This window comes from Mchenga conophoros, linkage group LG9, assembly GCF_057382185.1.
Source record: "Mchenga conophoros isolate Kocher_MC1m ecotype Shallow Benthic linkage group LG9, M_conophoros_male_GT1.1, whole genome shotgun sequence".
Taxonomy (NCBI): Eukaryota; Metazoa; Chordata; class Actinopteri; order Cichliformes; family Cichlidae; genus Mchenga; species Mchenga conophoros.
The window spans coordinates 1,161,843-1,185,576 of NC_140534.1; the positions used below are offsets into that span (position 1 = coordinate 1,161,843).

Sequence of the window (23,734 nt, forward strand, 5' to 3'; positions counted from 1 at the left end):
TCGTGGATTTTTTTTTCACATTCTGTCTCTCACAGTTGAAGTGTACCTCTGGTGCAAATTACTGACCTCTGTCATCATTTTAAGTGGGGGAACTTGCACAATCGGTGGCTGACTAAATACTTTTTTGCCCCACTGTATATGTATATATATATATATATATATATATATATATATATATATATATACACATATACATATATATATTTATATAGATATTTAATTCTTTTTTTTGAAAATGGATTGTTAAATTAACTTACGTTATAATTTTTTTGGGGGGCAATTTATTGCTTAAAATGGAATTTCAGGTTTTCATTATTTATAATTGCCATATACCAGTTTCATTGCCTAAGTCTTGCCAATAAAAGCAAAAGTAACAGAATTAATTTTTAAATACAAAAAGACATTTTAGGAAAGTTTGACCTTATTAGATCTCCAGGACAATATTAAATTGTATTGAAGAAATTTTCAAAATGTGATGATGCCAGCATCAGCTCAGTTTCAATTCAGTTGTATTTATATTGCGCCAAATCACAGCAACAGTTGTCTCACTTGCAACATCACTGGTATGCACTGAGTTACACTACGTTCTTCTTTTAGAAGGGTTCAGTTTTTGATTAGCAAAACATTCACCAACGGTTATACTTTATCTCACCAGTTTAATTTCACATAGCAGTAGTTTTGCATATACACTTTCATAACAAGTTTTAAAAACCACTTTTCCAGTTCTCACACCCATCTGCACTTACACAAAGGACAATTTACATCTAAATGTTGGCAAGTATACTCCTAAACTTCATAAACTTCATTCTTATTACTACTGAAATGATAACACTGTGGCCCATTTTGATTGGGGGGGGGTGAGCATGCGCATAATGAGAACCAACATAAGCCCAGAGGCCCCAAGTGGCTGCAACCAACAGCAAAGACCAAGCTGCATTGGACAGCAGCATGCTGAGCAAAAAAGCACATTGGACGTTCTCCACCAGCGCCCAAGGCCCCCCAGCAAGATCCTGTCAGTGATTCTAAGTCCCTTTATTTGGCCCCCAAACCTGACCTGCATGTAGGAAAAAGAACTTTGGAAATCTGTCCTCCAGCATCAGGAAATCTGGGCCTGAACTCTGAGATAGTCTGAAATGTACAAATGACCAAATTCAAACCAAGTGGAAAAATGAGAGAGAACAGTTAGTCTGTGAACACACTGTGCTCTGTGTATGTTTGACATCTAAAATCAGCAGGTTTTCCTCCTGTCTCTGCCCCTCAGGGTTACATCAAACAGTGCCGCAAAAGGACAGACATGTTCACTGAAGAGCAGCTTCGTACCATCTTTGGGAATATCGAAGAGATCTACCGATTCCAAAGGAAGTTCCTCAAAGGTCTCGAGCAGAAGTTCAACAAGGAGCAGCCACATCTGAGTGAGATTGGTTGCTGCTTCCTTGAACATGTAAGCTGAATCAAAAAACAACAAAAAATCTTCAACTGGTTTTCTTAAAACCTTTAGAAAACCAGTTAACCCACACACACACTTCTGCTTTCAGTCCTTCTGAGTTGTCCATTTCATAGTGCTTATATTACACCTACATTTTTTTGCCTGATTAATTGAAAATGCTTTATGATGTTTCATGACAGGTCTGAGAGGTGTTTTCAGTCACATATTAAACACTCTTCCCACACCATTCTCTCACCTCTAGCCCGACTTGTTGTTGTCTGTGTTCAGCAAACAGATTTCCAGATCTATTCAGAGTATTGCAACAACCACCCCAATGCCTGCATCCAACTCTCCAAGTTGATGAAGGTCAACAAGTATGTATTCTTCTTTGAGGCTTGCCGACTGCTTCAGAAGATGATTGACATATCTTTGGATGGTTTTTTGCTGACTCCAGTTCAGAAGATCTGCAAGTACCCGCTGCAGCTGGCAGAACTGCTCAAATATACCAACCCTCAGCACAGGTGACTGTAAGCTCTTTGACAAACTGTCAGAATTTAAGTGCTCCCGAGCTAGCGAGGGTCCAGTTGGCTCCTCTCTATGACATACATTTCATCAGTAGACGAATCCAAAAATCCATGCAGACAGTCACATGCTTTTCTGTGTCAGGCCACCAACAAAGCTTTTCTCCAAATGAAAGCGCTAAAATAGCTTAATGATGACTTTTTCTCGATTTCAACAGTTGCCCGTGTGCACATGTGAGTATAACAGAATAACAGAATCACAAGTGGTGATATTTCAGAATTTAAGATTTCCTAAAGACTTAACCAGGGCATCACGTGGTCAGATGCAGTTATCTGAAGTTTTAAGTTTACACACTCTTTGGGTTTCATCTTCATTCTTAAGAGTGATGCAGCATTAAATCTTAGTGGGATATTCAGACATACACAGATTGAGGGAAAAAAAGAGCCTCTGCCTTAAACTGAATTTCAAACAATGATTGCCTACAGCGAGAAGGAAAAACTCCCTTTTAACAGGAAGACCTCTTAAATATTCAGACGTGTGGCTGAACCAGGCTCAGGGAGGAACATATAGAGACAAGGGGTCACGGAAACTTCCATAAAAGGAAAACAAGAATAATATATTAGTATGAGATGGATTCTGTGCGGAGAATTGCATGTCTACCTGCAGGTGTTCCAGTTTCTTTCTAGTCCAATTTCATGCATGTTAGGTTAATGGTCATTCTAAATTGTCCATAGACAAGGCAGATACACAAAAGTGCCCAATAAACAGAATACAACCTGTTTTGTAAGCCTAAAAAAATGTCCATAAAACATAACACAAATCTAATGAGGAAAATGTGAAAGTTAAAAAAGTAAGCTAGCAACTACAGCACAGGAAACTGAGAAGAAGCATTCAGGAACAAGCTAGGGTGAGAGGAACTGAGGCACTGACAAAGAATAAGGGGAATACAGGAATGAGAAATACACAGTAGGGTGATGGGCAGTGAGGAAACACCTGGGAAACACAGCTCAACTAAATCAGAATAATCACAAATCATGGGGGAAGGAAAATTAAACACCAAACAGAAGAGATGACTAACAAAGTAAAACACGAAGTACGAACAACAGACGTCTAACAAACAAACTTGACAACAGGATACAAGGAAAGCAGGAATGGTCACTAAACCAAAACTAAAGAACTTAACTATAACACAAGGAGAATCTAAAACTAAGAATAAGAGCTACAAAGAAAAGAATACTGTGACAAGGACCACAACACTGACCGTGTTTATTTTCTCTTTATTTACGTGGCACACTACTGACAGTTTCTTGTCGTTCGGTTCAGCACCCACGCGTGCAGCTTTCAGCTGCGCTATGACACTCCTCCCCACTCTCAGCTCCGGCTTCACTATATCACGAAGGAAGAGAGAGAGCTCATTAACTAAACTCCACGCACCTGTCCCACCTCCCCGGCACTGCCCCTTGAGCTCACTGCACCACCCCTGCCCTGCAGCTGAGCCAGGGACCACACCTCCGCCAGAAATACAAAAGCCATACGTATCAGTAGAATCTCAAATACAGAACATCAAACTCGGGCCAACACCCCAGAGTCCATGACAGTGAATCTTCAAGATGGACTTGTCAGGCAGGAGGAAGAAAGATTGATATAGTGAAGGAAGACATGCAGAGGATTAGTGTGACAGATGAGGATGTATGAACTGAGATGGAGGTGAACAAACTACTGAGAGGTGGGCAACTCCAGGCCTCGAGGGCCGGTGTCCTGCAGGTTTTAGACGTGTCCTTGATCCAACACAGCTGATTGAAATGGCTAAATCCTCAACATGTTTTGAAGTTCTCCAGAGGCCTGGTGATGAACTCATCATGTGATTCAGGTGTGTTGACCCAGGGTGAGATCTAAAACCTGCAGGACACCGGCCCTCGGGGCCTGGAGTTGCCCACCACTGCCCTAGAGGGAGGAGTGCCCAAAAGAAAGTCTAAAGCACTGCAGCATCAGTATGACTAGAAGAGCACAATATAAATGCAAGTGCATCACCTTAAATGTCCCAAAAATGTGCAAATACATTATTTCATTATAGCTGGTCACTGTATTTTATCAGCATTTATCTAAATCGATTGATTGATTTTTGCCTTTACTGTTCATTCTTTGCACAGTGCAATGAGTGACGAGTAAAGCAAGGGAAGAAAGAGTGTGTGGGAATGACATGCAGGTAATGGGCCGCAGCAGAACCAATCCAAGGCTCTGCAGTTTAGCGCCAGGCTGTTCTGATGACCTATAGCAACACCCTCCAGTAAACCCCCAAAACTCCATCCCCGTAGAGACTGTGTCTGCTCCCATACAAGCAAAATCCAAACCAAAATCGGCAAACAACCATCCATCCATCCATCCGTCCGTCCATCCATCCATCCATCCGTCCATCCATCCATCCGTCCATCCATCTGTCCATCCATCCATCCATCCATCCATCCATCCATCCATCCATCCATCCATCACTGTTAAAGATGAATTAAAACTCTATTTATCCTTGTCCACTCTAACTGGACAAGTCAAAAAACAGTTTTAGTTGTTATCCATCATCTTCAGTGTGTTTATCTGATGTCTCTGACTTTTTTGTCAGGTTCAGTGCCCAGCCAAATAATTGTTGTAAGTCCATCCATTTATATGTTGAAATGACACTGCATTTAACTTAACTTAAACACATAACTCATAGGCTGGAGAGGATATTGTGCCTTTGGAAGACCTTAATTTGACCTGGAATATCTGTCTTTTGCTTTACATAGCAATACTATAGTTTAGGATCCCTGGGTCTGTTTCATCATATGTTTTGTTTGTTGGACTTTTGAATCAACATTGTATTGTGTTTTGAGAAAAGTATTCTGGATTTATCTGGATTTGTTCGTGCCTTTGATGTTCCCCCCGTGCTTCCTGGGTTATTGTCTATATTTCTAGTTCTCAGTCCTCGTTCATTCTCAGTTCCCTTCTGTGTCGAGGTTGTCTTAGTCTCTCCGTGTCCCTCACTCTCTCTGTGTTGTTTTTCCTGTTTTATTTTGTCAGCCCCTTGTCTCGTGCATGTTATGTTCAGTTTTGCTTCCCTTATCTCGTCTGTTTGCTTCAGCTGTGTTCCCATGTGTCTCCACTTACCCTGACCACCCTCCTGTGTTTATCTGGTGTCAGTTCCCCTTTGTCCCTTATCAGAGTGTCCTGTTATGTTCTGGTTTCTGTCGTTCCAAGTTTAGTTTTTCAATAGTTCCCATTTACACTTGGACTTTTGCCTTTGTTTTGTACCTGTTCCATCGGTTTAATAAAGGGCTCGCTTCTGTTAAAACCTCCGCCTGCCTCTGTGTGCTCATCACACACAATCCAACACTCTGAAGGAAAAGTCTTCTGTAGAGCTGGGACATCTTACTATTTGTCAATGATAGGTTTCTTTTTAACACTTTTTCCAGGCTGACAAAGAGTCAGAGCTCTGCTGAATGGAGTCTTCCTTTAGACTTTAATAGTAAAGACTAGTAATGATTATTATTTTTCTAACAATTAGAGTAAATTTCACACCCTTCCCAAGGATGTACCAGTAAATACAACAGCTTTAATAGCTGCTTATATTGACTTTCTCTAACATGTAAACATGTCTCTTAGAACTCATTCCTACAAGACTGCTCTAAGTCTGATCATTAAGTGATAGCCCAACTTTAAATATGATTAATTTACTTCTAAACTGAGATTTGTTTTTTTAATTTGGCCGCAGGAATCTTAAAAACATTTTGTCTAACCAGATACTGGACTTACCTTGGCCTCTAGCAGCGCTTTGAGGAACCTGTGTCATTTTTTAATCAGGCCATGTCCTTGACTGTACACATAACTACTTTTATGTATTTGTGCAATATCACTAGAACATTCTGTCTCAGAATGCTGAAAAGCCAGTTCATGCATTTATTGCTTCTAGTGTTAACTACTGAAAATCCAGTATTATCTCCCTGAAAAGCCTTCAGCTGAAACAGAAGGCTGGAGGGACTAAGAAGATAAACCATATTTCTCCCACATTCTCCCCATGGGCTCTCTGTAAATCCCCCAATTTAACAACCTTCTCCTTACATACAAAATGTTGAATAATCATCTTATCTTAAAGACCTCATAATACCATACTATCATAATTCAGAGTTGGGGGGAATGGGATATCAGTAGCTCACAGTCTGGGTTTAGGAGACAGACACTATTTGTACTTTTAGATTAGGTCTAAAACTTTCCTTTTTATAAAGCGTATAGGTAGGGCTGGATCACGTGACACTGAATCATCCCTTAGATATGCTGAAATAGGTTTAGGCTACTGGGGGGTTCCCGTGATTCACTGACCATTTCTTCTTCATTCACTCTCTGTGGCTTTATACACAGCGGATTCATTCATGAAAGATTCAGTCAGTCATTAGTAACTATGACTCTGTGTCTCTCTGCTCACTTCTCTAACCCCTCACTCCCAAGCTGGTCACGGCAGATGGCTGGCCCTCCCCTCAGCCTGGTTCCACCTGAGATTTTTCCCACTCAAAGGGAGCTTCTCCTTCCCACTGTTGAAAAATGCTTGCTCATGGGGGCTCATTTGATTGTTGGGATTTTCTTTCTAACATTGTAGGGTCTTTATCACCCTACAGTATAAAAGGCCTTGAGGTGACTTTTGTTGTGAATTGGCACTTTATAAATTAAATTCAATTGAACGGAAATAAAATGGTGCATTTGTTAAATATATTTTGTGAAGTGAGGCACAGAAGGTTTACAGTTACTTCACTCTAAGGTGACCTCTGATAAATTAGTTGGTTTTTCTGTCTGAAAAGACTTACAGACACGGCATTTTAGTTTGTGCAGTTTGGGGTTTTTTTCTACAGAAAGCCCCATTTTCTGACAGGTTGTCCGAAACCACACTATACTGTAACTGTAACACGACGCCCTGTTCAACAACTCAGTGATTGCTTTAATGGTTGTTTAATAATGGAGTTCTGCAGCATGGCGGATGCATCAGTTGTGCTTCACAGAAAATATAAAGAGTGTGTTATGGAATCACCACAAATACTTACTTTATAATCCAAATGCATGTCACTCTCTAAACTTTAGGGACTACAAAGATGTGGAGGCAGCTTTGAATGCCATGAAGAATGTTGCCAGGCTTATAAATGAGAGAAAACGGCGCCTTGAGAACATCGACAAGATCGCTCAGTGGCAGAGCTCCATTGAGGATTTTGAGGTTTGTAATGAAGCATCTTTTTTCTAACATTTCTCCAACACTTACTATTAACTGCAGCATGTCTGAGAAGCACCTAATAGCTGCATGTGTGCTTTAAACCTTACAGGGTGAAGATGTCCTCAGCAGAAGCTCTGAGCTCATCTTTTCAGGAGAGCTGACCAAGCTATCCCTGCCTCAGGCTAAGAGTCAACAGAGAATGTTTTTCCTTTTTGACCATCAGATGGTGTACTGTAAAAAGGTGCCCTTTTTTTCTACTATGAATGTCGTTTTGTGAGGTACTGATAAAAGCATGTGGCAAGAATCACCCTAAGTGCCAGGAGAAAGGGGCATCAGTGTATATGTACAAAAGAAAAGGTTATCCATGGTTGTGTATCAGGTGTTATTTATATAGCGCCAAAACACAACAACAGTTCCCTCAAGGTGTCTGTGTAAGGTAATACTAATGTGTCAAGCTAATAGGCTTAATTTGTATTCTAAATACAAATACATTTCTATAATTTTCTAATAATAATTCACTTTATTCCACAAGAAGAAGACAGTTTGGTCAGTGGAAGAAGAAAAATGGTGGTATTTATGTACTGAGATGGATCATTAACTGAATTGTCAAGGTTTGTTTGGTGCAGGACTCAATCGCAGGACTCCAAAACTCTAAAACTAGTGAAAAATGAAAAAATTTATTTAAAGGGGCATATATACATTAGAGATGGCACGATACCACTTTTTTATGTCCAATACCGATACCGATATCATAAATTTGGATATCTGCCGATACTGATATGAATCCGATATAGTGTTTTTTAATCAACAAAACAGTTTTTTAAATATCTTGCTGCATTTTGTATAGGTTCATACTCAAGTTTAAAACAACAACTACACTAAAGCTATTCTGTTATACCTGTATACAAAAAAGAATATTTCATAGTTCAGCAATACTGATCAATCTAATAAACTTAAACCTACACCATCCTCCCTATTCTGGTATTTTAAAGAGTACTTAGCATAAATATTAAGCAACCTAACTAATAGGGTTCCAACTCCCAGCAACAACAAAAATAAATAAATAAAAAATAGTAACCACCCCTCACGCTCCACCTCATGATGCTTAATCGACGTAATCAACCTTAATTTGATGCAGTGTGAAAAAAATGCACAGAAATCAATTATTTTTCAAGAAATATTAAATAGATTCAACATCTTTCTTCAACAAAATTGCAGACTGCACAGATGGTACCTTCCCAAAGGAAAAAGTACTATAGCTTACTAGGGTATATATATTAGACTTAATAGTCACTATATACAGTAATGGACTTCTATTCATTTTACATCAAATTAAAACTTTGGGTGTCAGATAATTATTTATTAAAAACTCGACATTTTAAATGAGAATAAGAAAGAAAAGTATGTCTTTGTGCCCCCTTTTCCCTGTTAATGCCCTATCGGCCCCCCTGGCTAAACTTTGCTAGATCCGCCCCTGCACAGTTACCAGCGTCAGCTACGTAGAAAAAGATCCTCGAGTAGAAAGTAATATTAAATACATTCTAACAACAGCTGATCAAGCTTAAACGTGCTGCTGTTGTTCAGCCGCTGGTTTCCTCTTTCTGGTGCAAAGTGGACCAAAAACAAACTAGAGACACGGACTCGCGACAGAAAAGCCGATCAGCTGATCGTTAAGCAGTTTCATGATTGAAGTAGCAGCAGGAGAGGCAGTCGCTCCATATATCGCTTGTTAAGCTTAACGCAGGAATGCTTTACAAACATTCAGAGATGGACTTACACACTTGCTTTACTTCTCTCGGGATAACTTTGTCGGAGATGAAATGCCGGGTTGCTAGCGAAGCTCCACATGCTATCCAGACCACCGACAGGTCCCGCATGCCACAGCCGCTCTATCACGTGATGCATACTGCTCCGACGTGCTAACGTTCTGAGGTGAGTTACGGCGTGTTGCAAGTTTTGTGAGGTGCTTTCGTGATATTTAATGGATCGGATTACATTTTTTATTTGTCTCCGATATCCGATCCAGTAATTTAGGTCAGTATCGGACCGATACCGATACGTAATATCGGATCGGTCCATCTCTAATATACATATGCACAGTGAATAATGGGAAGAGGGCTCCAGTTCCTTGTTCAGCCTGTCTGTCTGACCATTGGTTTGGGGGTGATAACCTGATGAGAGACTGACCTGGGCACATATGGTGAAGCAGAATTCCTTCCATACCTTTGACGTGAACTGAGGTCCACGGTTGGAGACGACATCTGAAGGGATTGTATGCAGGTGGAACAAGTGATCCATCAGCAGCTGGTCCATCTTGAGTGCTGTGGGGAGCTGCAAAATGTGCTGCTTTGGAAAAGCAATCAATAATAGACAGAATTACCATGTTTCCTGGTGAAGGTGGAAGGCCTGTCAAAACATCCAGGGCGATGTGTGATCAAGAGGGCCTGGGGTTGGTAGCGGTTGGAGCAGGCCCGCCGGAGGAGAGGTCAGTGATTTATTTTGGGGATAGATGGTGCAGGCTTTTACATACTCTCGGGCATCTTGAGCTAAAGTCACCAGAACAGGCTCCCAGGAACGAGATGGTGCGTTGGATTCCAGGATGACACGAGAATCATGCCCATTGGAGCACCTGGGCCTGCACGGATGAAGGGACATAGAGCCGGTCCGGGGGTCCTGTCCCAGGATCAGGTTCGGTATGCTGCCATACCGCTGACTCAATTTCCCAGGGGAGTCCTCCTATTACACAGCCCCTAGGAAAGGCCAGTGTTTCCACTTGAGCCTCCTCAGAAGGTGAAAACTGGTGTGATAAAGCATCTAGCTTGACGTTTTGGGACCCAGGCCAGTAGGTAATTGAGAAACTGAACCTGACCCACCTGGCTTGGCGCGCGTTAAGCCGTTTTGCTGACTGAAGGTAGGCGAGGTTCTTGTGGTCTATCCACACAGTGAAAGGCTGTGCTGTTCCCTCAAGCCATTACCGCCACTCCTCCATCACCAACTTGATATCCAGTAGCTCTCTGTCGCCAACGTCGTAATTTTGTTCTGTGAACACATGGATGGAGTTTACCTTCAGTCTGTTGACTAAGTTCCACCTCCACGGAAGGGTCAGGTGCGATTCAGCTGGGTGAGAATGGGCACCAAAGTGAAAGGTTGCTTCACGTGAGCAAAAACCTCATGGGCTGCCTGCCCCCACTGAAACAGGACCTTTGGAGAGGTGAGGTGAGACAATTTTACTGAAGTCGTGAATGAAGCGACGATAGACATTTGCAAACCCCAGGAATCGTTGAAGCTGTTTGCAGTTTGGTGGTGTGGACCACTCCAAGACCGCTTGGACTTTTACTGGATCCGGTCTCAGATTTTCCTGTTTAATAATGGAAGAGAGGAAGCCCTTCTCAGCTTCAACAAACAGACGGTTCTCCAGCAGCCTCTGCAACACTAGTTTTACATGCCGTTCATGCTCCACCACTGACCTGGAGAAGATGAGGATATCATCTAGGTAGACAAAAACAAAGTGGTTGATGAAGTCTCTGAGAATGTCATTAACAATGGCCTGGAAGACTGCCAGAACGTTTGTTAACCCAAACAGCATGACAAGATACTCAAATTGCCCCAAATGAGTGTTGAAGGCCATCTTCCACTCGTTCCCCTCCCTTATGCGAAACAAATGGTACGCATTGCGGAGGTCCAGTTTACTGAAGATTGTCATTCCTTGGAGAAGCTCAAACGCAGAAGTCAACAAAGGCAACGGGCATTTTTTTTAAACAGTTATTGTGTTCAAACCCCGATAATTAATGCAAGGTCTTACAGACTTGTCTTTCTTTTCCACGAAGAAAAATCCTGCCCCTAAAGGAGAGGAAGATGGCTGAATTATCCAAGCAACAAGTGAGTTGGTAATGTATTCCTCCATGGCCTCCCTTTCTGGCTGGGACAGGCTTTAGAGTCGACTGGTTGGCAATGGTGCCCAGATAGCAAGTCAATAGCGCAATCATTGGGCCTGTGTGGAGGCACGATCCTTATTAAATACCTCAGCCAGTTCATGATAAACCGAAGGAACAGCAGCTAGGTTCGGAGGTGTTGGCGGAGGTGATGCTGGAAAGAGGAGAGACGGAGGTGGTAGATCTGGGCGACCGTAGCTCAGGGGGTTGGGAAACTCATCTGTAACCAGAAGGTCGCCGGTTCGATCCCCCTGCTCTCTCTCGGTGGATGTGGCTCAGCTACTGATCGGAAGGTTGGTGGTTCGATCCTAGGCTTCCCCAGTCTGCATGTCAAGTGTCCTTGGGCAAGATACTAACCCCAAATTGCCCTCCAATGCGTTCATCGGAGTGTGACTGTGTGTGAATGTAGATTAGTTTGCACTTGCGTTTAGAAGTGCTTGCATGAGTGGGTGTGAATGAGGCATGTTGCATACGGCGCTTTGAGTACTCTGGGAGAGAAAAGCGCTATATAAGAATTAGTCCATTTACCATCTCTGTCCTGGTCATTTTGTCCTTGGGCAAGACACTTCACCTACCACCTACTGGTGTTGGTCAGAGGGGCCGATGGCGCAATATGGCAGCCTCGCTGTCCACCAGTGTGTGAATGCGAGTGTGAGTGAATAGTGGAATTGTAAAGCGCTTTGGGTGCCTAGAAAAGCGCTATATAAATGCAATCCATTATTATTATTATCATTATTGTTTTATTATTGGAAAGCACTTTGGTCAACTTTGTTGTTTTTAAAAGTGCTATATAAATAAAGTTGGATTGGATTGGATTGGATTATCTTAGGCATGTCATGTGGCATTCCTCCCTCCATCTAGAAATGCAGCCATTTCTCCAGTCAGTGAGTGGGGTTGTGTTGTAACAGCCAGGGATAGCCAAGAACCAGATGGGTTAGTGGAGCCTTAAAAACAAACAAACTGATTAACTCAGAATGATATCCGGAATGATGTTATCAGTTCAGTAATGTGGGTGACGTCTGGTAAACGCTAACCATTCAGGGAGGAGGTTCGTAGAGCATGAGGCAGTAGCTCAACAGTTAAGCCTAGTTTCTTAGCAAGGGAAAAGTCAATAAAACTCTGTTCGGCGCCGAAGTCAATTAATGGAGTGAGTGGGTGGAGGCGTGAGCGGTTAGCTCACAAATTCATTAAACTGTAGGCTGGACGACCTCTAATTATCTCTTTCTAAATTCAGATTATGCCGAAGTTTTTATATTCTGCCTTAAAAATCATAGAAATGTGATGCCATGGTCCTCCAGTCCTCCTGTGTTGGCTCACTCGGCAGCAGAGACCTGCAAATGGATCTCAGAGAGTTACTGAAAGAGAGATTGCTGAGGAAAGAAAATACTGTGGTGGAGCCATGGGCCTCGCTAACTGGAAATCCCTTTGCTTTGCTTCTGACTTTGTCTTGTAAACTTTTCTCCTGAGCCCTGTTTATTGAGTCCAATCTACATCACGTGTCTAACCAGTTACTTGTCCTGGTTACTGGAGGCCAAGATAATGCCGTCCAGATTATATCCTGTAATGCACATTATTAAGCAAATAGTAAGGACTGCTTTGCACAGTACCTCTAAAATTAGGATCATCCTATCTCAGAGTGATATAAAAAAACATTTCATGCATTTATGACATCTAGGCCAGACTATTGTAATACTTTATTTTTCAGGTTGTAGTGATCAAAAATCCTACAGTGAGATCTCTGACATGGACTAAAGAGACCATATTTTTAGCTATTAAATCAAGAGCCAAAGTTAAATTACTCCTCATATACAAAGTCTTGAATAATCAAGCCCCATCTCATCTTAAACACCAAATTTTACCATATATCACCCCAAATGAGCACTTTGTTTCCTATTCTACTCTGGGAGCCACAAGTCGCCACAAGTCTGAAAGCAGAGCTTTTAGCTGTCAGGTCCCTCTCCTATATTAACCAGCACCCAGTTTGGATTCAGGAGGCAGCCCCTCTTTGTACTTCTCACTTTTCTTTTTTTTTTATAAAGCTTTATAACATTTGTTTCGGGTCACTTGATCCAGCCTCTCTCTTAAATATGCAGCAATAGGCTCAGGCTACTGCTAAGGCTCTCCATGATGCTATGAACATTTCCTTTTCACTCCCTGTTTATACACCACTTTGCATTCAGTCATTACGTCTTGATGCATGCTCAATCATCCAGGTAAGTAAATCTCCAAAAGTTGATTCTGTTCATCTGGACGTAGCGTTTATTGGGAGAAACGTTTCGTCACTCATCCAGGTGACTTCTTCAGTCTAAGCAAACTGAAGGGTTTCCCCAATCTTATAAACAGGACATTTACATAATGACTGAAACCAGCCCACTGAAGGAACAATGGGCTGGGAGGTCAGTTCCTTCATCGTGATTATGCAAATTCTCATGACTATTGATCAACAACCACTGATCAATGGCCATGAGTCCCATTATCAGAGAGTTGGGGAATGGCTGCAATCACAGCATTGTAAGATGGTGACAGATGTACCCTTAGGCCCCTCCTCCATTCAGAGATGGTCTTTCCCTTTTCATGTAAATGGCCTCCTTGACTCCGCCCTCAAACCAGCGTTCCTCCCTGTCCAGGATGTTACATCCTCATCATTGAAAGAGTGTCCACTGGCCTGTAGGTGTAAATAGACTGCAGAGTCCTGGCCTGACGAGGTAGCTCTTCTGTGTTGTGCCGTCCTCTTTGGTTGTTTGGTTTCCCCGATGTATAAATCCTGCCAATCCTCCTGCACTTAACAGCGTACACTATGTTACTCTGTTTGTGTCGGGGGACCCGATCCTTGGGGTGGATCAGTTTTTGCCGCAACATGTTTTGGGGTTTAAAGGTCACAGATACGTGGTGTTTAGAGAAAATGCGTCTCAGCTGCTCCGATACTCCTGACACGTACGGGATCACTACAGGTTTTCGCTTAGTCATTGGTTGTCCTTCTCTCCTGGATCAGCTGGAGGTTTCTTTAGGAGCCTTTCCAGCTCTGACAAAAGTCCAGCTGGGGTAACCACATTTACTCAGGGCCTTCCTGATGTTCTTCTGCCTCCCTGGCTGCTGTGTCAGTGGGGATGGTGTTCGCTCTGTGTTGTAGCGTCCTGATGACACCCAGTTTGTGCTCCAGTCGATGATGAGAGTCAAACCTTAGATACTGATCCGTATGTGCAGGTTTACGGTACACGTCAGCTTTTAGATGTCCTCCATTACTGATGGAAATCTCTCAGTCTAAGAAGGCTAACCTGCCACTGTTCATATCCTCCCTGGTGAATTTGATGTGTCGGTCCACCGAGTTAATGTGATCCGTGAATTGTGGTACATCCTGAGATTTGATTTTCACCCAGGTGTCATCCACATACCTGAACCAATGGCTTGGTGGTGTTCCAGGGTAGGATAGCAAAGCCCTCTTTTCCACTTCTTCTGTGTACAAATTGGCCACGATGGGTGAAACTGGGAGCCCATGGCACCCATGTTTCTGCCTGTAGTACTGACCCTTGTATGTGAAGTAGGTGGAATTCACACACAGTTCAAACACACTTGGTCGATGCTGAGAGTGTTGTTTTGTTGTTTTTATATTGTTGTTTCGAATTGCTGTTTCTGTGGCTGTGATCAGCTCCACTAGCGGGATTTGTCTCACCATGACAGCAAAATTCAACCCTTTAGCAAGGATGTTTTCTCTGTTTGGGTGAGCTGTCTGTCAGACAAATTTTTCACCCACTTGTCTACATCTTCGGTGTTGCATCGTTCCCTCTTCTGGCCATTGAGTACACTCTCCGTATTTCGCTGTGGTTTCCGATGTACAACAAGTAAGTCAAACTTCATTTGTTGCCTGGTCTGCTCTCATCTAAAAGCATTGTCAGTCTCTGTCGGATCCGCTCCTCTTGAGATTTTAGCACGTCGATGGTAAAATTAGTCTGCCTCACCCATTCATTAAGCAGCTGGTGTGGTGCCTTCTGGAGGATTTTTGTTGCCTGGAAGCCTTTAACTGAAAAGCTCATTTGCAGACTTTTAGGAGTAATCCTGTTTTGTCTGCATCTGAGGCTGAATCTCAGGTGGTTCCTGTAATCCGCCATCTTACGTGCTGTTTGCTCATACTGACGAGCAAGCTTTAGGCAGTCCGTGCCAAAGTGGGAAAAAGGCTCTGATTAAATGTTGTTATCCCAGCTGGACATTTGTCAAAGCTGGGAAGACGCCTAAAGAAAGATCCAGCCGATCCAGGAGAGAACTGCTGACTATGGTACTCATGGCCATTGATCAGTGGGCTTTGATCACTGGTTGTTGATCAATGGTCATGAGAATTTGCATAATTATGATGAAGGAACTGCCCTCCCAGCCCATTGTTCCTTCAGTGGGCTGGTTTCAGTCATTATGCAAATGTACTGTTTATAAGATTGAAACCTGCAGTCAGCTGAGACTGAAGAAGTCACTTGGATTAGTGACGAAACGCTTCTCCCACTGAAAACGCTACGTCCAGATGAACAGAATCAACCTTTGAACATTCAGTCATTTGTTATTATTTACCTCAGGACTAAAGACATGCAGTGGAAGTGAACCAGTCTCCCTCCTCTTACTCCAAACAGGTCACAGCCGTTGGCGGCTCCTTCCTGAGCCTGATTCTGTCAGAGGTTTCTTCCTGTTAAAAGGGAGTTTGTCCTTTCTGCTGTTGCCAAGTGGTTGCTCATGGGGGGTGATGTGATTGTTAGGGTTTTCTCTTGGGCTGTTGAGAACTGTTGAGGTGACACAGTGCTAAACAAAAAAAACTAAACAAAACAAACCTGTATGCTTTCATTTACTTTTCTTTTTACTCTTGTTCAAAACAAATCCTTCTTTAAATCTGCTGTCCATTATTGTTGCAGGACCTCCTGCGCCGAGACATGCTTTACTACAAGGGCCGGATTGACATGGACCACATGGAAGTAATAGATCTGGAGGATGGTAAGGAGAAAGACTTCAACATCAGCGTAAAAAATGCTCTGAAACTGCGCTCGCTAACTGGTGATGAAGTCCACCTCCTATGTGCTAAGAAGCCTGAGCAGAAAGAGCGCTGGCTCCGGGCCTTTACTGATGAGAGGAGGCAGGTCCAGCAAGACCGCGAGACAGGTCAGACATGTGCTCAGTTTGTCTTCATATGAATGGATGCTAAAACATTTGGATGATAATAATGGTGGCAATCCAAGTTTGTTGCAGCACTGTCGTGGCACATGCATTAAACAGATACAGACGCTGTAAACTTTCACAGAATTCTGATTTTTAAATTCATTTTGTCAAGGACATTTTCTGTCAGCTGATTTGAATGCTGTCGGTCTGGTGTCCTTACGAATAAACCTGTTGTTTTTATTTTCTTTTTGTCAGGGTTCACTCTCACAGAGGTCCAGAAGAAACAGGCCATGTTGAATGCCTGCAAAAGCCATCCAGCTGGGAAACCCAAAGGTATGCACCAATCAATTTATCGTAGAGTAACTTGGGGTTCAATATCTTGCCCAAGGATACTGTGCAGACTGGAGATGGGAGCAGCCAGGGATTAAACCTTCCAATTAGTAAATGACCTGTTCTACCTACACGACTGCAGTGGACAGCAGTGGAACTGAGCAAAGGGGTAAAAAAGTGGCCCATAGATGATAACGAATCGAAACGCCTGGCAGTACACACTTTGTGATCTGCTGCCATGTGCGTATGTCAACAGATTATGTGTATATCTAATATTTTTCTTGTTTCACCTGTTTGGCTCTTTGTAGAAGTCTCCCTGTCATTCATAGCCGCTCACTTTAGTTTATACTGAACTTTTACCGAGTTAGATTTAAACAACAAATGCAATCTCAGACCCTCATAATGAAACCCTTCCTTGTTTCCTAATGCATATCCTATTTTCATCTCCGTAATATTAACCGCCTTCGTCCCTCACTCACTCCAAACAGTACTGCCATACTTGTCAATGCTCTTGTCACATCCCGTTTAGATTACTGTAATTCTCTTCTCTACGGTGTACCTCATAAATCCACCTGCTCGCCTGACTACCATGGGACTCGAGCCTTTAGCTGTTCTGCTCCAAGACTTTGGATGCACTTCCACCAGATCACGAACTCTCTCACCACTTTTAAATCACGTCACAAAACCCATCTATTCAAAACTGCATACAATTGATTCGGGCTTAGTCCACTTTTACGTTGCTCAGCTTTTATACTTGCTTTTATACTTTCATGCTTTTTTTTCTCTTATGTCTATATTTTATTTTGCCATGTTTTATTATATTGTATTGTTGCTATTGTTCTTGTGCTATTGTAAGGTGACCTTGAGGGTCTTAAGGGCACCTATAAATAAAATGTATTATTATTGTATTATAAGTAATAATCTGTTGTTCGTCTTCTCCTCAGCGGTGTCCAGACCTTATTATGACTTCCTCCTGAGGCAGAAACACCCCTCTCTCCCCTCTGCTTTGCCCCAGCAGCAGGTCTTTATGCTGGCTGAGCCCAAGCGCAAGACCTCCACCTTCTGGCACAACATTGGCAGACTGACGCCCTTCAAGAAGTAAAAAAACTGTAAGGAAAAAAAAGCCTTGGAGAAAAGGAACAGAGAAGGAGAAAGAGTCTCTGTTCGTGCCTGAATAGACCGTTTTTAACCCTTCCTCTCTTTAATTCCTACACATAATATCCTCTAATTATTGATTTATTGTATAGATATGAATTGAATATGTTATCTTTTGAAAGCACTTTATATGTTGGTTAACAATCAGACATGGGAATGGTCCTCTAGAGACAATGAGTCAGATAGGTAGAGTAAACTCTTGGTTCACTTATAAATAGACCTTGAATCAAGCACTGATTGGAACTAAAACTACTACTGTACTGCTACTGTAATAGTACTGTACTACTATTGTACTAGTACTGTACTAGTACTGTACTGCTGCAGGTGAGCGTGGGACTCCTGACTGTGCTGTCTCTGTGAAGACGTTGCCTGTCAACAAAACCTTGTTTATTTTCTCTCTTCTGTTGCTTCATGATTTGACAGATGCCAAGTGTTTGTAGTGCCAGATGATCTGTTTTTATATTTGTTCCTTGTCTGCTTATGAAGAGACAACATTTCTTGTTTCCATGTACAGAAATATGATTTCAGCTATGTTTTGTTTCGTGATTATGATCCACTGGGATTTGGTTTTGTACTTCTCTGGTGTAATGTGCAAACTCCTGACGAATATCAAACGCAGCCCAAAGACAAATTGGCTCAGCACATGTTCTCGGCTGTTCTGGCTCCACGGTCTGAACCTCGACGACTCCTGATACCTGCTGTGTCAACGAAAGTACGCAACTCGCTCGATTTTCTTTTTCTTTCTGTTCTTTGTTGAAGTGCCATTTGAAGTGTGTCATGGATGCTTTACAATGACATGCATGGATGTGCTTAAAAGAAATACTGTGAGGAATATTTTTTTATCTCTGAAGAGCCCTGCTATATTTAACCTGATTGCTGGTTAAAGCTGGTTTCATTGTGCAGCCATGCTGACAGCATCTCTCTGTCTCACAAACACACATTCTTTTATCTACCTGTATTCACTATTCCTGCTCTGTGTATCTGATTTCCAGTATAATCTCATGTCAGATCAGTGCAGCCCGGCGATATTGCTCTGTAAGTGCATTTAGTGAAATGTACTCCTTACTCCTTTCTGTTCAAAAATTAAACGTTCCTAAAATGACTCATGTCGCTTCAACTTGGGGTGATTTTTACTTTGTTTCATGCCACTCTTTTTGGAGTTTCACTTCTTTAACGAAAAACCATGTGTACGCTAACATGGAGTACAAGCTAACATTTTCACTTTATAGATTAAAAAACCTGCTGAAAGTATCAAGTCTGTATTACTTTGCTTTTCATACCGTTCAAAGGGAGATTGCTTTGAAAATTTATACAGTTCACACTTAATGTAGTTACACTGCACAACTTATAATTAAAGGTTGTGGGAAGCACAGACTATACAGTGGGGCAAAAAAGTATTTAGTCAGCCACCGATTGTGCAAGTTCCCCCACTTAAAATGATGACAGAGGTCAGTAATTTGCACCAGAGGTGCACTTCAACTGTGAGAGACAGAATGTGAAAAAAAAATCCACGAATTCACATGGTAGGATTTGTAAAGAATTTATTCCTAAATCAGGGTGGAAAATAAGTATTTGGTCACCTCAAACAAGGAAAATCTCTGGCTCTCACAGACCTGTAACGTCTTCTGTAAGAAGCTTTTCTGTCCCCCACTCGTTACCTGTATGAATGGCACCTGTTTGAACTCATCATCTGTATAAAAGACACCTGTCCACAGCCTCAAACAGTCAGACTCCAAACTCCGCCATGGCCAAGACCAAAGAGCTTTCGAAGGACACCAGGAAAAGTATTGTAGACCTGCACCAGACTGGGAAGAGTGAATCTACAATAGGCAAGCAGCTTGGTGTGAAAAAATCAACTGTGGGAGCAATCATCAGAAAATGGAAGACATACAAGACCACTGATAATCTCCCTCGATCTGGGGCTCCACGCAAGATCTCATCCCGTGGGGTCAAAATGATCATGAGAACGGTGAGCAAAGATCCCAGAACCACACGGGGGGACCTGGTGAATGACCTGCAGAGAGCTGGGACCAAAGTAACAAAGGTCACCATCAGTAACACACTACAACGGCAGGGAATCAAATCCCGCAGTGCCAGACGTGTTCCGCTGCTGAAGCCAGTGCATGTCCAGGCCCGTCTGAAGTTTGCCAGAGAGCACATGGATGATACAGCAGAGGATTGGGAGAATGTCATGTGGTCAGATGAAACCAAAGTAGAACTTTGTGGTATAAACTCAACTCGTTGTGTTTGGAGGAAGAAGAATACTGAGTTGCATCCCAAGAACACCATACCTACTGTGAAGCATGGGGGTGGAAACATCATGCTATGGGGCTGTTTTTCTGCCAAGGGGACAGGACGACTGATCCGTGTTAAGGACAGAATGAATGGGGCCATGTATCGTGAGATTTTGAGCCAAAACCTCCTTCCATCAGTGAGAACTTTGAAGATGAAACGAGGCTGGGTCTTCCAACATGACAATGATCCAAAACACACCGCCCGGGCAACAAAGGAGTGGCTCCGTAAGAAGCATTTGAAAGTCCTGGAGTGGCCTAGCCAGTCTCCAGACCTCAACCCCATAGAAAATCTGTGGCGGGAGTTGAAAGTCCGTGTTGCTCGGCGACAGCCCCAAAACATCACTGCTCTCGAGAAGATCTGCATGGAGGAATGGGCCAAAATACCAGCTACTGTGTGTGCAAACCTGGTAAAGACCTATAGTAAACGTTTGACCTCTGTTATTGCCAACAAAGGTTATGTTACAAAGTATTGAGTTGTATTTTTGTTATTGACCAAATACTTATTTTCCACCCTGATTTACGAATAAATTCTTTACAAATCCTACCATGTGGATTCATGGATTTTTTTTTTCACATTCTGTCTCTCACAGTTGAAGTGTACCTCTGGTGCAAATTACTGACCTCTGTCATCATTTTAGGTGGGGGAACTTGCACAATCGGTGGCTGACTAAATACTTTTTTGCCCCACTGTATAAATGAGAAAAAAGCTACACACACACAGTTTCACTGACTCCACACTATTTACATTCATAATGTGATGGTGCATCATGGGCAGCGATGGGAATAACGGCGTTACAAGTAATGGCGTTACTAACGGCGTTACTTTTTTCAGTAACAAGTAATCTAACTAATTACTATTCCTATCGTTATAACGCCGTTACAGTTACTAACAAGAAAATGCGGCCCGTTACTATTTTTCAACAAACAGATGGTTGAAGCTGTGTTCAGCTTACTGCATCTTATATCAGCTGCAGAAAGTAGCTGTAAGAAATCTGGGCGCTACAGCTTTAAGCAGCTGCGTGTTCCTGCGGATGGTAATCACGATCACTGTCTAGCACAACACCTGGAGCTCAGGGGGCAAAACAATCGCACATACTTTCTATCTCTCAGTGAGCCTGAGTTATGACCTTGGCTGCCTGTTTTCCTGCTTCCAACAAAGGTGGGGGAGAAGCTCTCGTGCAGTATACTCGGTTCTCTCTACAATCAGAAAAGCAAGGCCCTGATCCCGTGGCCTCAGTATTCTCTTTATAACTCAGCAGTATGAAATGTCATAAAACCGTGTAACTCATTCACAGTAAATCAGCAGTATAATGTAATACAAATCAATCTAATAAATCTAATGATTTTCACATTCTTCTAAGTCAGAAGTATAATGCAAACTAAAACTACATAATGATTACACAATCTATAATAAGAAGTATAATGTGGCCTACAGCAGCATCATGATTAGGGATGGGTATCGTTTAGGTTTTATCTGATACCAGTACCAAACCGGTACTTTTGAAATGGTGCCGGTGCTTAAATGGTGCTCGAACCGGTGATTAAAGAATGGAGAATACAAACTTTGTCCAAAAACCTCTTATGTATAGCTGTTTTCCACTTTTTCTTTGGTCATTTTAGCCTTTTTGGCCAGGGTGAAGGGAGTATCTGCCATCAAACAAGAAGACAGCCGCATGTAGCTGTGATGATGTTTGCTAGTTCACCTTACATGCATTAATGTAATAACGTGGTTAGCCTACTCAACGTAAATTACACACGAACAACATGAAGCTACTCACGCAGAGAAGAACGGCTGCTGCTGCATCATCATCCTCATCATTTCTGCTACACTGGCAGGGCTAGGGGCCAGGACTCTCCTCTTCGGGTTCTTGGGGGATGTTGCTAACTCCGGGTTCCAATAACAGGCACCACACCCGCAGTAGATGTGCACGGTGTGAGGTCTCTCAGCAAGCTATTAAATACGGCGCATTTCTCGGCTTTTAAAAAAAACGCTATGCGTCGCCAGATGTTTCATCAGATTTGAGGTGTTACCTCCTTTGACAGTATCACAGTATCAGCTTAAAGCACTTGTTGCAGGCTGCTGAGTTTGCATCTTTTGCTGTGAAGTACAGCCAGAATTTGACCGCTTCGCCTTGGGCATTTTTAATCTGTAGCTCTGCTCTAAAAGAACGTACGTACCTGGGCCCGCCTACTATCCTTGGAAAGGTAAAATGAGTGTGTGTCATCTCAGGAAAAAAAAGCACCGAAATGTGCGCTGCTTTTCGGTCTGGTTACTACCCTTTATGTCAGAACCAGTGCCATAATGTCACCGGATACCGGTACCCATCCCTAATCATGATTCAATCGTTTTGATTACAGGTAACATATGGCAGTATAATAATCTCACACGTACCTATTAGTATATAGGTTTTTTAAAAAGTTGTATTTCACAGGAGAGAACCTGTGCTAAAAGATTGAAGAAAACTGTTCAAATTCTCTTTGAATTTAGGCATTTAACATTCTTTGTGTTTATTCTGCATTTACTTCATTATATAGCGTGAATGTCAGTTACAAGCTTAAATATACAGATAATTTACAGACAATTGTGCGATTAATTAGTTAATTTTTTTAAATCTATTGACAGCACTAATAAAAAAACATTTTTTAACATTAACACCAAGTACAGAATTATCACCAAGAGTATCGTGGGAACAACAAAAGAACTAACAAAAAAGAACTGACAAAAAAAAAATTCAGTGTTCTTCCTCTGCAATTATAAGGTCCTAAATCTCATCCATTATAATGAACTATATGATGAATGTTAACATTAAAACAAAGATTCATCAATGTGTAGCATTAGTAATCGAAGGCTGTGAAGCCCCTTCTTCAAAGGGTATCGCTCCACATATTGTGATAATATTTGATGCAAACATGAAATGTAGGCAGTCTTTAGAAATACATCTTGTATCATTGCCATGCTGTCAACTAAACAAGGCAGTAGTAGCAAGCTTTGCTTTTGTCAAGTCAGTCAAAGAATTCAACCATATTCGACTGTTTTATATCATTCACAAATACATCCTGACAGACGGCCTGTCTGGGACTCTAAGAAGGCTGGGTACTCTGAACTGCCACTTGGCGCATAAGCACAGATGAGAGTCAGGACCTGTTTCCTGACCCTAAGGCGCAGGGAACAAACCCTCTCATCCACCGGAAAGAACCCTAACGTACCGGCAGCAAGCCGAGGGGATATTAGAATACCCTCCCCAGCCCGCCGCCTCTCACCAGGGGCAACCTGGTCCAGCCCCTCTCCAGGAGACTGGTTCCAGAGCCCAAGCCATGCGTAGAGGTGAGCCCAACTATATCTAGCCGGTACCTGGCTAGATATAGGTGATCGCTGTCACTTGGTGTTCGCTCGCTCTGTGGTAGAGTATCACTTCCTGTTCCTGCTCAAACACAGTGGTGTTTCTGAGTAGCTTATTTGCTTAGTAATTTAATTAACAACTTTTAAATACATTCTTTTTCATAGTATAATCTTCACGTGCTTCATCTGAAGCACACTTTCTGTGTACTCACTACCTAATTTATAGCCAAAGTATTCACTCACTGTCTCTGTACTGTTTCGCTAGCTTAGCTTAGCTCGTAGCCGACTCGTTAGCACCATGGCTACTTTGGGGCGCTTTGGGGTCCTTAGGGACTAGTAAAGCGCTATATAAATACAGGCCATTTACCATTTTACCATTTA

General features: G+C 42.3%; 1 protein-coding gene across 4 annotated transcripts in view; it reads left to right on the forward strand.

Moving 5' to 3' along the window:
* Positions 1-18,822, forward strand: part of arhgef4 (Rho guanine nucleotide exchange factor (GEF) 4) — a 103,743-nt gene extending 84,921 nt beyond the window's left edge. For all 4 annotated transcript variants that reach the window (XM_085286126.1, XM_085286127.1, XM_085286128.1 and 1 more), the window contains 7 exons: positions 1,262-1,441; positions 1,715-1,947; positions 7,046-7,175; positions 7,282-7,413; positions 15,994-16,237; positions 16,490-16,567; positions 17,509-18,822. In XM_085286126.1, the coding sequence (XP_085142252.1) occupies positions 1,262-1,441; positions 1,715-1,947; positions 7,046-7,175; positions 7,282-7,413; positions 15,994-16,237; positions 16,490-16,567; positions 17,509-17,666 (1,155 nt within the window). In that variant the 3' untranslated portion in view covers positions 17,667-18,822. The remainder of the gene's footprint in view (positions 1-1,261; positions 1,442-1,714; positions 1,948-7,045; positions 7,176-7,281; positions 7,414-15,993; positions 16,238-16,489; positions 16,568-17,508) is intronic.
* Positions 18,823-23,734: the final 4,912 nt, after the last annotated feature.